This window comes from Papaver somniferum, chromosome 2 (assembly GCF_003573695.1).
Source record: "Papaver somniferum cultivar HN1 chromosome 2, ASM357369v1, whole genome shotgun sequence".
Lineage (NCBI taxonomy): Eukaryota > Viridiplantae > Streptophyta > Magnoliopsida > Ranunculales > Papaveraceae > Papaver > Papaver somniferum.
The window spans coordinates 27,680,403-27,693,988 of record NC_039359.1 but is presented as its reverse complement, the minus strand read 5'-3'; the positions used below and the strand labels follow the sequence as shown (position 1 = coordinate 27,693,988).

Sequence of the window (13,586 nt, the reverse complement as noted above, 5' to 3'; positions counted from 1 at the left end):
CTTTTAGGTCCTGCAAAGAAGATACGGATGTAAAGGGAGAAGTTGTTTCTTCTTAAAGATGACAAAACCAAGGTAAGAGGGAGGAGAAGACTGTAACAGAAGGAAAGAGGGGACCGATAGGCAAAACTGCTCTAGATGTCTCAGGCAATAATCCCAGTGCTGCTAATCAAGACCTACACGCAAAGGAAAATAAGATCCATTAATAATCAAAAGTTAATGCATGTAAAAAAGATGGTATCAAATGGAAGATATGGTAAACATAGAAGCATGCAAGTATAAGAGAAAAGAGATCAAAGTATATAGAAATCAAAGAATTAATGAAGAAGAAGAGAACGAGTTGACTCAATATATTTTCGGTTCAAAACTCCCCGACAGACACCATATTGGATCGGTGATTTTAATTCATAAAGTCAAAGGATTACCAGATAAGTTTTTCTAACCAAAAACCTAGGCCGCGAATAAGACATCCAACCGGAATCCTGCTACCTAAATCCGTTTGTTGCTCACCTACCCTATTTGACTCAAAAACCCTAATGCTTTCGCACAACTGTCTCCACCATTCCCTCGTTACTCTCCTTATTTCTTTCTGTTTTCTTTCTCTCTTCTTTTTTCATCTTCTTCTTTTTCAAAATATCATACAACAACAAGAGCAACGAAAACAATTCGACTTCTTAATTACCCCAACTCAAAGAAAAACTCTTATCTTTTAAACACAAGTTAGGGTTTGTGTGACGTTAAAAGTGAAGTTAGGGTTTGATTACGCCAGTGGATATTCATCTATTGGTAAAAGATTTGAAGGTTTATAACGTAATCATGAGTTAAGGTTTATGGATGATGTTAAGTTTAAGGGAATATCACGAGAAATTGGGTATGATTCGGTTTCTGCACAACTCGTATACATACTAGGTTGATTCTTGGATATTGGTTTTTCAGATTATCCAAGAAGATTTCATACAATCAAGTACAAGGATTCCGTCGATACATAATTGTTGATCATATATAATAAGCAATTTTCCATACAGGTTTCCGAACGAAAAAGTTGGCGATGTACTTGGTACCCTCTCATTTTTAAGATTGACCTGTTAGGAAAACAGATGACAAATATCAAGCTAGATATAGGTCATCAATGGACCTTAAGTTTGCTAAGTTTTTGAGCTCTTTCAAGACTTATCTAGCTGGAAATCCTACATTGATCGAAGATCAAGTATAAATATATTATAAGTTTAAAGAAGATTATTCTTACGGTGTTGATGAAGAAGCTGAATCTCTTGAAATGGAGTTAATTCTCTTTTTTCTTTGTTGAAAACGAAGATATTGATTCACTTAAAGGTGTGAGCTTACAATTTGAAGAAGTTTCAAAACCATATATAAGTGACTACTCCAAGTTAAATAAAATCAAAACAGGGAAGGTGAACGATTCTGGAGGATTATACTGCTTGAGCAAGTTTGAGGAGAATTTTGAAGATCTTCAATACTTAAAAGGAGTTATTATTTAACCCCCATAAAAAATTATATTGTATATATTTTTGTTATCATCTGATGATAGTCGCTCGTTGTTTGATCGAGGTAATTTTATTGTTATCTCATCAATTTTTTGTGAGAAATTGATTCTTCAATGGATTCCTAGCTTGGGGTACCGATTAGATTTCTAGCTTATACATTTTATTATTCATTTTTGTATGAACGATGCAGGAATTCGAGACGATAGGAAGTTGTTTGTTGAAATGTTAGAGTTAAATAGAATATTGATAGTCTTGTTAATTAAAATAGTTAAAATAAAGAAGACACTAGAAATGTTAGGTAGAATGTTAGGAAGTGTAGTGTGGAGATTAAATGGTGATAATGATGGAAATGGAACTATAAAATATATATGTCTGAAAATATAACACGATTATTTCGTGTTAACTTTTGGAGACAAAAAAATATAACATAGTGCAACAAGTTTAAGTTTCTGGCACAATATATCATCGGCAACGACACATTAGCACGCTTCTTTATATATCATTAAATTTAACACGAATTGAGAATCTAAAGCATACTTGAGACATGATAGAGGGAGTTATATCTGTAAAAATAACGATAACAACAATTATATCAGTGCAATAACCTTCCGGCATCATCACAACTTTATTGGCAAAGCCTTGGGAAATGCTAATGATACCCAAAGTTGTGATAGATTGACATTGGGTAAATGTTTGCTTTAAACGAACTCCAAAAATCAAGTACAATTCATCATGTGAAGCACCAAAGTACCAAATATCAACCTATTGATAGGTTCCATCTCACATTTCACACTACAACAAAGTCTAGGGAAGCCATCAAACGGCCAAGGGATTGGGCAAGCCATTCAACCGCAGAAAGTAGACAAAGATTCTTTTAGGCAACAATTTTGAGATTTTATAGTACTTAATTTCTTGAGCCAAATCGTCCTAGATTACTCAATGGATTAAAATACTATTTTAAATTAAAATTGACTCAGTGAATCTCTGTCGACTGTCTGCAGTTTTAGGCTAAGTTTGATGGTTCTCCAAGTTCAAGATTCAAGCTTGAAAATACAATTGCTTGAATGCTTGGGCGTAGAGAAATAATGTTGTTGCTATCATATGTAGATATTATTATTGCTCAAGATAAAACTATTACTCAAGCTATCTGGATTTTAGTTCGGGGGTACCATTTTCATTATGAATCAAAAAACTTTCGAAACAATTGGTGCTAAATGCAGTGGTCTGTTGAAAATTGCTGAGGATACTAGTAAGGGTTGGAATTTATCTGTTATGAAGTTAAAAGTCTGTGGTCCAATTCTTGATCATCATTTCATCAAGGAGATTGATTTTAAAGATCTCCCCTTCAAAGCTTTGATTTCTAAGGATTCTGAGAATTCTTCAAAAATTTATAATAACCTCGGTAGAATTAAAGTGAGTAACCAGGTTCTTGAATCCGGTAGCTCACTGGAAACGAGTTTTTTAGAATTTGATGTTTCATTATTCAAGGTCCAACCTATTATTTTTCAAAGAACAGGTGTTTACATTTTAGGGGCTCCTCATCCTGGGGCTAACGACTTTTTTTCCTATGATTTTGCCAATTTTAAGACCTCTCACCTGCTCATCTGTCTGGAAATTTCTCCCATCCATATTCTGGTATTAGACCTATGGATAAAAATGAAGGGTCTGAAAATGGCCTTATTATATCCAACGGTTCATCTTCTTTGGGACATTCTTCTAAGACCGTCCAGATGGAGCCTGAGAATTGGGTTAAGGATAAATGCATCGGTAAATTTCCACATGGGATTATTTCGCATATTGGGAAAGGCTCTAAAATATCCTTCGATTTAGATCAGTCCTCAGATTCCCAGGGAAAGTCACCAAAATCTGAAGGTAAAATGGTTTGGAGCGGTGCAACTATCAATCTTGGGGATGACGATAATTTCTCCTCTGGATCTTCTGGGGATCATAGAAGGTTATGTGGAGAATTAGAACTCGAAGCTGCTCGAGACTCAATTGGTCCTTCTGTTGATAATTGCTCGTGCTTGGCTCATCAGCAGGTATGCCCTGCATATTCTTATAATATATCTAATTCTAATGAGATGGTTCATGATTCACAATAAATTTCTTCTTCTTCGCAATTGGTAGTGAACTCTAATTCTTCTGATCAATCTAGCATGTTTACTTTTTCTCCAACATCTGTATTTTTTTCATCAAGCTCTTATAAATTCATCTAAAGAGGCAATGATAATCAATTATCTCCACTCTAAATACCATTTAGCCTTTAATATGATTAAGCAAGTTGGGAATTTTATGCAATTGTAAATGTCAGCATCCAATTATGAGTTCATAAGAGTTTTTATGCATGTTGCAGCCCAAAACCCAAATGCTTTCAATTTTGGATGCAGGGAATTGAAGAATGTTTAATATCATTTCTTGGAATGTTAAAGGTTTGAGGAATTATAGAAGAAATGGGGTTGTTAAGAGATGGATAGATCTCCATAAACCAGACCTGATTATTTTCCAGGAGACCTTACTTGAATCTTGTAATGATTCAATGGTTTCTCAGATATGGGTAGTAGGACTCATAGTTGGGTAGCTCAGGATTCTATTGGAAGACCGGGGGTGGGGGGTGGGTGGAGGGGATTTTAGTCATTTGAAATTCCGATGTTCTAGAGATGGTGGATCATATTATTGGAACTTTTAGTGTCAACATTCATTTCAAAAACTCTATCGATAATTTTTATTGGCTTTTTCGGGAGTGTATGGTCCTTGCGAAGTTTCTGAAAGGAAAAGACTTTGGAGGGAGATGTCCTTGATGAACCAAATTTGGGATCTCCCTTGGTGTTTGGGTGGAAATTTTAACGAAGTCAGAATTATGTCTGAAAGAAAAGGTTGCTCTAATATATCTGGCGGCATGAGAGATTTTGGGAATTTTTACGATACAAATGAGCTAAGTGATTTCCCAATTGCTGGAGCCAAGTTCACTTGGGTGAAAAAAAGGTTCTCTTTCTGCCATAAGTAAAATTGACAGATTTATGGTTAATTTTGCTTAGGACGATCATTTTCCTGCTATTTCTGCCAAATCCTTGGGTATGACTTTCTCTGATCATAAACCTATTTGGATTTCTTGCGATTTGGAAGATTGGGGTCCTATTCTATAGAGATTTGAGTTCATGTGGATCCTAGAACCAGATTCCATGGACTTAATGAAGCAATGGTGGTCTTCTCTTGATAATATATGCTTTCTCTAGATCTGCTGGGTATGGTCCTTGCGAAGTTTCTGAAAGGAAAAGACTTTGGAGGGAGATGTCCTTGATGAACCAAATTTGGGATCTCCCTTGGTGTTTGGGTGGAAATTTTAAAAAAGTCAGAATTATGTCTGAAAGAAAAGGTTGCTCTAATATATCTGGCGGCATGAGAGATTTTGGGAATTTTTACGATACAAATGAGCTAAGTGATTTCCCAATTGCTGGAGCCAAGTTCACTTGGGTGAAAAAAAGGTTCTCTTTCTGCCATAAGTAAAATTGACAGATTTATGGTTAATTTTGCTTAGGACGATCATTTTCCTGCTATTTCTGCCAAATCCTTGGGTAGGAATTTCTCTGATCATAAACCTATTTGGCTTTCTTGCGATTTGGAAGATTGGGGTACTCTTCTATAGAGATTTGAGTTTATGTGGCTCCTAGAACCAGATTCCATGGACATAATGAAGCAATGGTGGTCTTCTCTTGATAATATATGCTTTCTCTAGATCTGTTGGGTATGTTCCTTGCAAAGTTTCTAAAAGGAAAAGACTTTGGAGGGAGATGTACTTGATGAACCAAATTTGGGATCTCCCTTGGTGTTTGGGTGGAAATTTTAACGAAGTTAGAATTATGTCTGAAAGAAAAGGTTGCTCTAATATATCTGGCGGCATGAGATATTTTGGGATTTTTTACGATACAAATAAGCCAAGTGATTTCCCAATTGTTGGAGCCAAGTTCACTTGGGTGAAAAAAGGTTCTCTTTCTGTCATAAGTAAAATTGACAGATTTATGGTTAATTTTGCTTAGGACGATCATTTTCCTGCTATTTTTTCCAAATCCTTGTAAGACTTTCTCTGATCATAAACCTATTTGGCTTTCTTGCGATTTGGAAGATCGGGGTCCTCCTCTATAGAGATTTGAGTTCATGTGGCTCCTAAAACCAGATTCCATGGACTTAATAAATCAATGGTGGTCTTCTCTTGATAATATATGCTTTCTCTGGATCTACTGGGTTACTTCTTGCTAAAAAACTTCAAGCCTTTAAAGCTTTAATTAGAGAGTGGAACAGGGATTTTTTTGGCAGAATAAAAAGAAAATGTGAAAATAACTACTTGGAAATTAGCTGCTTGACCAAAAATTTGATGATGAGAGTATCACTGACTCCCAAATGATTGCTCATGATAATTTAATGCTTGAAAGCGAGAAGCTGACCAATATGAAGGAATTATTTTGGCGAGACAAGTCAAGGGTTCAATGGGTTGAAGAAGATGAAAGAAATACCATTTTTTTCATCGAATTACCAAGATTATGAGAAGGCGCAACTCTTTCTCTAGTATGAAGATTGGTTCAGTATTTGTTGGGGAAAAACAGGTCATCAAAGACTATGCTTTAGATCATTTTAAACCAAGATTCAAACTGACTGACAATACTCAACTCCCGCTCTCGGAAATGAACTTTAAGAAGATCTCCGTTGATGATGTTGTCTGGTTGGAAAGACCCATATCTGAAGATGAAGTCTTGTCAGCTCTCCATTTGTTAGGCCAAAAAAGGTCCCCTGGACCTGGTGGTGTTAGATCACTGCTCGGTCGAACTCGCATACGTTGTTATCTCAAGCATGTTTGTCAATGTTAGTGATGATTTCTAGTCTACTATATCTAAGTCTCGGACTAGGATAAAAAGTTTATTTGAGCTCAAGAACTCCATGGCGATCATCATACAAGACGAAGAACTACTCAAGGAACTGGTGGAACTTCATCGACTAAAAGGTATGTGAAGACTTGAACTTATCTATCACTCAAAAGTCTATCTACTCCATCTCCTATCTTGAGACAAAAGTCGTTTTGCTTTATAGACTTTGATTATACACATTTTTTATTTCGAGCCAAGTTTATCTCGCCTATCTATTTCTCGAAATATGTGTCAGTAAGATTTCGCTTTGGCCAAATTCATCTTTACCTAGTGACGGCTTTGACGAAAAATGGTTTGTGAATAACAACTATATAACGCCCTCTAAGAATGTTTCAATGATTGAAATGAGAGTTTAGATTATATAACGAATGTTGGATATAAGCATTGTGTGGCAACACATATATGTATAAGTCCTTATTCCTTGAACCAAAGTGTGCGTACTTTGTTGATCAGGAAAACCGGAACAAAAGTTGTGAACTCAGTCCGCGAACCCAGTCTGCGAACTGGCAGAGGTTCTCATCCCGAGAATATCTGCTGGATTTTGTGAACTCCTTCTAGGAACTTAAGTCCGCGAACTTAGTCTGCGAACTTGAGTTGGTTATATCTAAAGACGATTATTTGTGAACTTATATTTATATTAACTAAGGAATGCAAATTGCGTGGGTATAAAGTTCATGAATCGATTCGAGTGAATCAAATCATTTTTGCTTCGATTGTGTCTTGTATAGTTAAATAAGATTTATACAATTGAATAACTCTCTTACTAGTTCATTTGAGTCATTTGAACTAGTTATGGTGAAGAAGAATATGGTTGATATGAAAGTGCTCATATGGCTAACCATTTGGTTAACTATTGTTGAACTAACAAATGTATATGTTTGGGTACGGTTACACAAACCTAAAATCGTGCATTTCATTTGTGTGTAACAAGCTAGGTTTTCGATCTAACGGTTGAAAGATATTAGCTTGAATCTAATCAGGTTTTCATCTAACAGTGAATACTGAATGCTTTGTTACTAAGCTAACATTGATTGTAAACCCTGATTTGAAAGACTATATAAGGGAGAACTCTAACAACTGGAAAACCTAATCCCCATACCTCCTGTGCGATACTAGTTGTATTAGCTAGAGTCGATTCTTGTTTAACCTTTGTTTTCTTCTTAAAAACCAGGTTAACGACTTAAAGACTTCATTGGGATTGTGAATCCAAGCCAATACTACTTTCTCGTAGTTGTGTGATCTGATCTTGCTGATTCTATCGTGTTGAGTACAATCGTAACGATTGGCTTGAGATTAATATCTCCGATAGGCAAGATATAAAAGTAGTCACAAACATCTTCGTCTCATCGTTTGTGATTCCATAATATCTTCTTTCGCCACATCTATTAAGATTATTGTGAAGTGATTGATAATTCTAGGTTGTTCTTCGGGAATATAAGTCCGGGCTATCAATTGGTTCATGTTCACCTTGATTTATCAATAGACGGAACAAAACTTGTAGGTATTTCTGTGGGAGACAGATTTATCTATTACCGTAGACTTTTCTGTGTAATACAAACTTTTTTATTAAAGTCTTCGACTTTGGGTCGTAGCAACTCTTAGTTGTGGGTGAGATCAGCTAAGGGAATCAAGTGCGTAGTATTCTGCTGGGATCAGTGACGTAAGGAGCACAACTGTACCTTGGATCAGTGTGAGATTGATTGGGGTTCAACTACCGTCCAGACCGAAGTTAGTTTGTAGTAGGCTAGTGCCTGTAGCGGCTTAAGTGTGTGTTCAATTTGGACTAGGTCCCGAGGTTTTTCTGCATTTGCGATTTCCTCGTTAACAAAGTTCTGGTGTCTGTGTTATTTATTTTATGCATTATATTTTGTTGTATAATTGAAATATCACATGTTGTGCGTTTGAATCAATAAATTGGAAATCCGACCTTTGGTTGTTGATTGAAATTGATTGATACTTGAACATTGGTCTTTGGTACCGTTCAAGTGTTTTCTCTTGTATTCAATTAGACTCGCAGATTACTATTTGCTTGAGTAAGAATTGAATCGAGAAAGAGAGATATAATTCTTTGATATACTTTATTAAGATTGAGTCTAGTTGATTCTCTTGAAAGTATATTGGAGTTAGTCCATACAGATTGCTAATCGAAATATTGGGTGTGGTTGTTGTACCCCCGCTTTTTCAAGTGGGTTTCAAGTTAGCATCATTATTATGTGTTGGAAATTGATGAAATCTAACATCATGAAGGTTGTTAAGGATTTGGAAAGGTCTGGTTTTATTGATTGGAGATTAAAGTCTACCTTCCTTGTTCTTATACCCATAAAAAAAGTGGTAGAGGAGGTTAAAGACCTGCGACCTATCAGTCTAACCAACAACGTGTAATAGATGCTTTCCATTGGGCTAAAGGTTCTGCCTTCTTCAAAGGCATAGATACTTCCCTAATTATTGCTGGTTGAAACAAATTCTTTGTTAACCTTTATTAATATTCTATTTTCTTTAGGTTGTTTAAGCTTTTTTTCTGTTGTACGAGCCGTTTTCCTCCTGCCTATTGGCTGAGGGTTGTTATTTGTATTCTTTTTCCTCTCTTCGATAAAATCTCTTTCTTTGCTGATCCAAAAAAAAGAAAAAAATCGTTGCGCTCACCTGTTGGACAAAAACATTTAAAAAAGAAACGAAAAAACCGTCATATTAAGACATTCTTTGGTAATCCATCAACTTCACCCTTTGTACCAAAAACGTTACGCCCAGATATGCCAAACTATTGGACACAAAATACTTGATTCGAGTTAGGGATTGCCATTTGCCCCACCCAAACCCATCCTCGTGGGTACTCGTCCCGTTTAGGTAGGGTTTTACCCCCATGAATGGGGATGGGGTTGGGTATGGATAATACACGAAACCTAAGTCACGGGGATGGATGTGGCGGGGACGAGATCTAAGGTCCCCGCCTCATACCCGCCCCGTAGCTTTCATGTCATAGGGGTTTAGATGCAAGAATTTGTATGGAATTTTTATAATTCCACCACTTAGTCAAGCTTCCTTTCATTTATTATATTCTTGATAGTCCTTGTATGTTCATCACTTGTGCTCCTTTATTGTGATAAAAAACATTCTTTAAAAATTAAAATAGAGAAAATGAAGCAGATAATGAAATGGCTAACCAGGACGAAGGTAGAATGAGAAAGAAAAAAATAGAAAAACTAATAAGCCAGTTAAAGATTCTTTTACTCACTTTAAGATTAATTTCTGAATACAAAATTTTAGAATGCATTATTCTTACATTATTATTTTTGTTTGAATCATATTTAAGTTTTGATTATAAACAAACTTATGTATTAACTTAGTGTCACGGGTAACCCATAGGAAACATGTCTCATATATATTTCTCATACCCATCTCATCCATCCCAATTCATATGAATAACGGGACGGACATGGATATTTTTTTTACGAATAGGGCCGTAACTGGGATTGGTATACCCAGGCCCCATGGCCATCCCTAATTCGAGTAAAAATACGCCAAACCATTGGGCACAAAATACTTGATTCAAGTAAAAGTACGAGACTTGGTTCCTAATTCAAGCTGATGTGTATTCAAGTTCTTACCTGAACTTCAATCACCATGACACTGAGACATGGACTTTAATGAGAATACAAGAGAGGCTAGGTGATTAGTTCCTTCCTGTTATTAAAAAAGTCAAAGAAAAAGTCAAAAGCTAGGGAAAGGAACCCTTACCTTAATTGATTCCAAGGACTCTTAACGAGTCATCGGTGTTAAAGTAAAACCTACCGGCAGTAAAATCATGTCTTGCAGTTGAAAAGTTAGTAGCTTCTTCGGGAATCCTCCACTACTTTGATAGCGGCGATAATAACTCGAGTGTTACGATTTAACGTTACATTTCAGGTGCCTGAATTTTCACGCCAACTATCCCTATCTCCCTCGAGTGTCAGAAAATTGTTTATATTCCATACTCACAGACTCTGTATAAAATAATTTATCCGGAATCTCGATGACATGATACGGGTGCAAACATAATCTCCTTGATGGGAGGTGATAATGGTATAGGCTAAAATAGTAGAAGCAAATTATTGTGAAGCCACGCGGCCTTCTAGACAGCACGAGCATAGAATCCATATTTCTCTCTATTTCTACAAATTCTTTAACGAAGTAAAAAATCATTAAAACCCTTTTTCGTTTAAATATTTAATAAGAAAAAAAGGAAATGAAACGTTTCGTTTACAGAGGAATTAAATAAATATTTAGATAAATTAATTTAAAAAATCAATTTTTAATTCCAGTTAATCATTTTTCGAGGAACCGTCACTGTAGAAATGAGAAACCGAGAGAGAATAAATATAAAAGGAAAAATGTCAGAGCTGATGGATTTTTATCCTTTTTCATACGATTATTATATTAAACAATTTATACTCTGTTTGCACTTTAGAAAACAAATTAATTTATTTTTATTTGTCGTTTTCGATACCAAGTAATTTGAGATCAAAAGAAATTGAACTCATCGTGATAATCACACAAAAAAGAAAAAAACTAATAATAATATGAAAATTTGATAATTCTTTTTTGTCTTTTCTATTATGATTTTCTCATTTGATTAGTAAAAGTAGAATTCTTTTTTCCTTTTTTTTTTTAATTTCTTATAATGATATTACCCTCACAAATAAAAAATGTGAAGGGCACTTGCACGAAATTTTTGTTTAATAATTTCGATTTTCTCTAACAAAAAACAAAAAAATTCCAAAAATCAAAATTTTAGGGTTTATCTTTAAGGACATAAGCTAATCCAGTCACGATTTTCCCCCCTTTCTGAGTGCTCTTTGGTTTAATTGCTGGTGGTTCCCATGGTGAAACAACTACTTTGATCTTCTCTGACTCATCTGAATTACTCTCAATCGGAATCGAAGAAGTGACATCAGTTGTAGTAGTATCTGACTCAGGATTGGTAGCTGATTCGGATTTGGAAACTTTTTGACTGAAGATCAATTCAAATTCTCCAGAGAAATTCTTCGTTTTGATCACACAAGAATCCTTCTTCTGATTATTATCATCGATCGCAACTTCACTGATCACCTCTAGTGGTGGTGACGGTGGTGATGTAGTGGTCATTGGTGGTGGCGTAATACGAGCGTAAGAAGAAATCCATTTAGATTTCATATAATCAACTTTTCTCCATGGTGGTAAATGCATGCCTTTCTTCTTCAAACTCTGTTTAGCAGCTTCAGCAACAATTCCAACAATCTGTTGAAGACGATCAGATTTACCAACAAAAATCAACGGTAATGCTTGAAGAACAGATCTATAATGCTTGGTTGATCTTGCAATTTCAAATTCTGATCGAAAATCAACATCAAGAATGAATCTCTCTCCATCAATAATCACGTCTATGTATTCATATTCTCCTGTAAAATAATCAATAAACTAATTTGGAGTTCTTCAATTAAATAAAAATGGAGCCAATTTATGATAGATCATTAAGTATTATTATTACCTGCTGGATAAGCATGAGTTTTTTCCCAACGAGATTTACAAATTGAAGCATCATATCCAAGAACTAATAAACCTTCTATAACAATTTTCCGGCAATCATCTTTTCGTGGTTTACAGATCTTGTTTTTCTCTACGATTTTTGAAGTATCGGCAAAGAGATTTCTTTCTGTAACACTAGGGCACTGAATTAAACTCTGTAAACAAAACAAAAACAAGATCAGCAATAATCCCTAAATGGTTCAAGAAATCGAGGATTTGGAAGGAAATCATCAGATTAATGTAAATACCTTGAGATATTCAGAAGCTTCAGCAGAGGATAATGAGATGGAATCAGTAAAACCACCACAACAAAATTCGAATTCATCATCGGAACTATCAGTGGTATAATTGTTGCTACCATTGAAACAGTTACGGCCAGCACATTTCTGAGATTGTTTTGAATCATTATGATTTTCTTCGATAAAACACTGAACCATTTTTGCTAAACAAACAGAACTCGGTTCCACCAAATCTGCATTAGTAACAACATCTTTGTTATTGTTGTTGTGATGATCACCTAATTTTTCTGCTGCTGAATTTCTGAGAAATTGACGTTCGAACAATCTCTTAAACCTAGATTTCACTACTGGTTTTACTGGATCAGTCCTAACCGATGTTGTTACTGCTGCTGTTGTTGACGATGATTCTTTAGCCGTGGTAGAATCAATTGGTTGTATCTTCATAGTTTGAAAAGGCATGATCTAATTGATATTAATATGTATTCTCACTTTTAATCAGTTAAACACTTCAAAGTTCATAGACTGAACCTGAGTGATGATTTATGATCTCTTCTAAGCTATATAAAACCCTGAAAATCACACAACAAATCTTTCCCAGAACAATCAACCGGAATAATCTTCAATCCCACAATAATCCAAATGATGATCTATAAAGAGAAAATTCCGTCGAAATCTGTAAAACCCCTCTTTTGGATCTCTATCTCAAAAAAGTAAAAAAACAAACAAAATTTCCCTAATCTTGATACCTTACTCAAAGGCTTATAATACTAATTTCGTTGTTGTAATTGGATTGAATAAGAAAAATCGAATCGAATAACTTGTAAATTCTACTAGTACTAAACAAAGGAAAATGTTGCTTTCGGTTTTGGTTTTTGTTAGGGTTTTTTTAATTCAAAGTTCATGAAAAGCATGACAACAACTGCAGTAATCAAGACACAACTACACTGACGATTGATTGATAAACAATCAACCGGAATCTTCATTTCCGGCGGTGAATGTCTCCCAGTTTGATACCGGAAGAGATGTCTTTGGAGAGGTTTCTAGAGAAGAAGAGTATCAGTCGTTGGTTCGGTGGTGATGGAAGAGTTAAACAAATATGTGAGTCAATACAAGGGGTTTTATAAAGGTTTTCAAGTAAATGGATATTCCACGTGTAAGCATATGTGGCATGAATTAATTATTTAATTACGTGTGAGAAAATGCTGCGTGTGTGAGAGAGTGGTCGTTGATGTCTGCAGCCTCACTAAACGACACGATGTGTTGTTTGAGTTTGCAACATACGTTTCGTGGGAGGCCTTTATTTACTGAACTACCCCTAATATATGAAAATATTCCTCGTCTTTATTTTTGTGAAAACTACAGAAACGTGTGATTCGTGATACACTCCT

The 13,586-nt window shown here is 35.3% G+C and overlaps 1 protein-coding gene across 1 annotated transcript; it reads right to left on the bottom strand.

Moving 5' to 3' along the window:
• Positions 1 to 10,978: 10,978 nt before the first annotated feature.
• Positions 10,979 to 13,280, bottom strand: LOC113347199. The gene is made up of 3 exons (XM_026590807.1): positions 12,208 to 13,280; positions 11,922 to 12,114; positions 10,979 to 11,832 (listed from the first exon to the last, which is right to left on the bottom strand). The coding sequence occupies exons 1-3, from the start codon at positions 12,655 to 12,657 to the stop codon at positions 11,186 to 11,188; spliced, it is 1,290 nt and encodes a 429-aa protein (XP_026446592.1). The 5' UTR covers positions 12,658 to 13,280; the 3' UTR covers positions 10,979 to 11,185.
• Positions 13,281 to 13,586: the final 306 nt, after the last annotated feature.

What these genes read in the sequence shown, in the direction of transcription:
- LOC113347199 (XM_026590807.1), bottom strand. Translation starts at nt 12,657, where the DNA reads ATGCCTTTTCAAACTATGAAGATACAACCAATTGATTCTACCACGGCT. An exon ending in AAGCTTCTGAATATCTCAAG is followed by an intron (nt 12,115 to 12,207) that starts GTATTTACATTA and finishes TTTTGTTTACAG; the next exon opens with AGTTTAATTCAGTGCCCTAG. An exon ending in AACTCATGCTTATCCAGCAG is followed by an intron (nt 11,833 to 11,921) that starts GTAATAATAATA and finishes ATTATTTTACAG; the next exon opens with GAGAATATGAATACATAGAC.